The 1821-nt window shown below is 41.9% G+C and overlaps 1 protein-coding gene across 1 annotated transcript; it reads left to right on the top strand.

The window, feature by feature from the left end:
- Nucleotides 1–15: 15 nt before the first annotated feature.
- On the top strand, nt 16–1814 carry LOC111663745 (myosin-binding protein C, fast-type-like; the record flags this gene model as incomplete). Its single annotated transcript, XM_023418048.2, has 5 exons — nt 16–66; nt 233–526; nt 787–1071; nt 1176–1475; nt 1609–1814. Coding segments are annotated over exons 1-5 (1128 nt in total), but the record flags the coding sequence as incomplete, so codon positions are not given.
- Between the last annotated feature and the right edge of the window lie 7 nt (nt 1815–1821).

Genomic DNA, 1821 nt, shown 5'->3' with positions numbered 1-1821 from the left:
AGAATGATGCTGGCTTCAGCCGAATGAGTGATGAGAGCAAGCCAACCATGGCTGTCAGTCCTGTTGGTGAGTGCAGAGTTCAGACAATGATATTATTCTCTTTGCTTACACTTCAAACACACAGCATATTTATACTGAGTTTATCATTTCAGTTATAAAACCTGACTATGATGTAGTATTAGTGAAAGCACTTTGACAAAGATAAGTTAAAGATGTATGTCATGTCTTTCAGATCCTCCTGGCCAGCCTGACTATACTGATGTGACTAGTGACTCAGTGACACTGAAATGGGATGCACCCAAGCGTGACGGTGGTAGCAAGATTACTGGCTACAACATTGAGAAACGCCAAGGACATGGCCGCTGGTTCAAGGCCAACTTGACCGACGTACATGAGTGCCAGCACACTGTCACTGGGTTGGCAACAAATGAACGCTATGAGTTCAGAGTCATCGCCAGAAATGCCATTGGTGTTGTCAGTCCTCCATCCAACTCATCTGGCTTGATTGTAGTCAGAAGTGAGAATGGTGAGTAATGACAAGACAGTAAGCCTAGAGGGTTGTAATATTAATTACAATATTATAAAATTATTATTATATTATTATTATTAAATCTCAGGACTGATAGGTAAATAATGAAGTTGATGAACATTGCTTTTGTTGCCGTTTAGTAACTGCTCACTGGCTAAAAGTAAAAGGCAGTGTAAACCAGCTTGGCTTTCTGAAAATTACATTGTTAAAACTCAATAATGCTAAACACTAATACCTCACATTTTTTTCAAAACCAGCTACTCCAAATATTGAGTTTGGCCCAGAGTACTTTGAGGGTTTGACAGTCAAGGCAGGAGACAACATCAGGCTGAAGGTAACCATCACTGGACGCCCAGTTCCGAAGGTCGTCTGGTACAGAGATGGTGTGGAAGTTACCAAAAAGATGATGGACATTATCAACGTAGCTGGATCCAGCACCTTGTTTGTCAGGGACGCTGACAGAACACACCGTGGCCTCTACACTGTGGAGGCTACCAATGGATCTGGAAGCAAGAAAGAGAACATCCTTGTTCAAGTCCAAGGTATTAAGTTTAGACATGTTTCTCTTTATATTACAGTACATTTTTTTACACCATATTTAAATGTTTATGTTTTAACATCATTCTCCTACACCTACGTTATACAGACACACCTGGGGAGCCAGTGGGACCCATCATTTTCAGTAGCATCTCAGAGGGCAAGTGCACTCTGTCTTGGAGCCCACCAGAGAACGACGGCTGCTCCGAGATTTCACATTATATAATTGAGAAGCGTGAGACTGCCAAGATCTCCTGGGCCTTGGTGTGTGATGAATGTAAGGAGTGCACTTTCAATGCAACCAAGCTCATCAAGACCAATGAGTACCAGTTCAGGGTCTCTGCTGTTAACAAGTTTGGAGTTGGCAGACCTTTGGAATCCACTCCCATCATTGCACAGATGCAATACAGTAAGTGGAAAAATGGCTTTATATTTAATATTTCAGACAAAAGAAATTTTGATTTTGATTTCTTGTTTGATTTCTTATCTATTTTTGGTCAATACAAACATTGCACTTATCTACCTAAATTGTTTCCCCCCAGCTACTCCTGATGCTCCAGGTACTCCTGATGCCACTGAGGTGACAGGAGAGAGCATCACCTTGTCCTGGGCTCCTCCAACATCTGATGGAGGAAACCCCATTCAGTACTACATCATAGAAAAACGAGAAAAGAAGACTGTCCGGTTCTACAAGGTGATTACCAAGAAGCCCATTGTTGAATGTGCTCACAAGGTGCTTCACCTGACAGAAGATA

This window comes from Seriola lalandi, unplaced genomic scaffold, assembly GCF_002814215.2.
Source record: "Seriola lalandi dorsalis isolate HSWRI2012SDOR001 ecotype SW California unplaced genomic scaffold, Sedor1 jcf7180002001160, whole genome shotgun sequence".
Lineage (NCBI taxonomy): Eukaryota > Metazoa > Chordata > Actinopteri > Carangiformes > Carangidae > Seriola > Seriola lalandi.
This window is presented reverse-complemented; position numbering and strand designations above follow the sequence as displayed.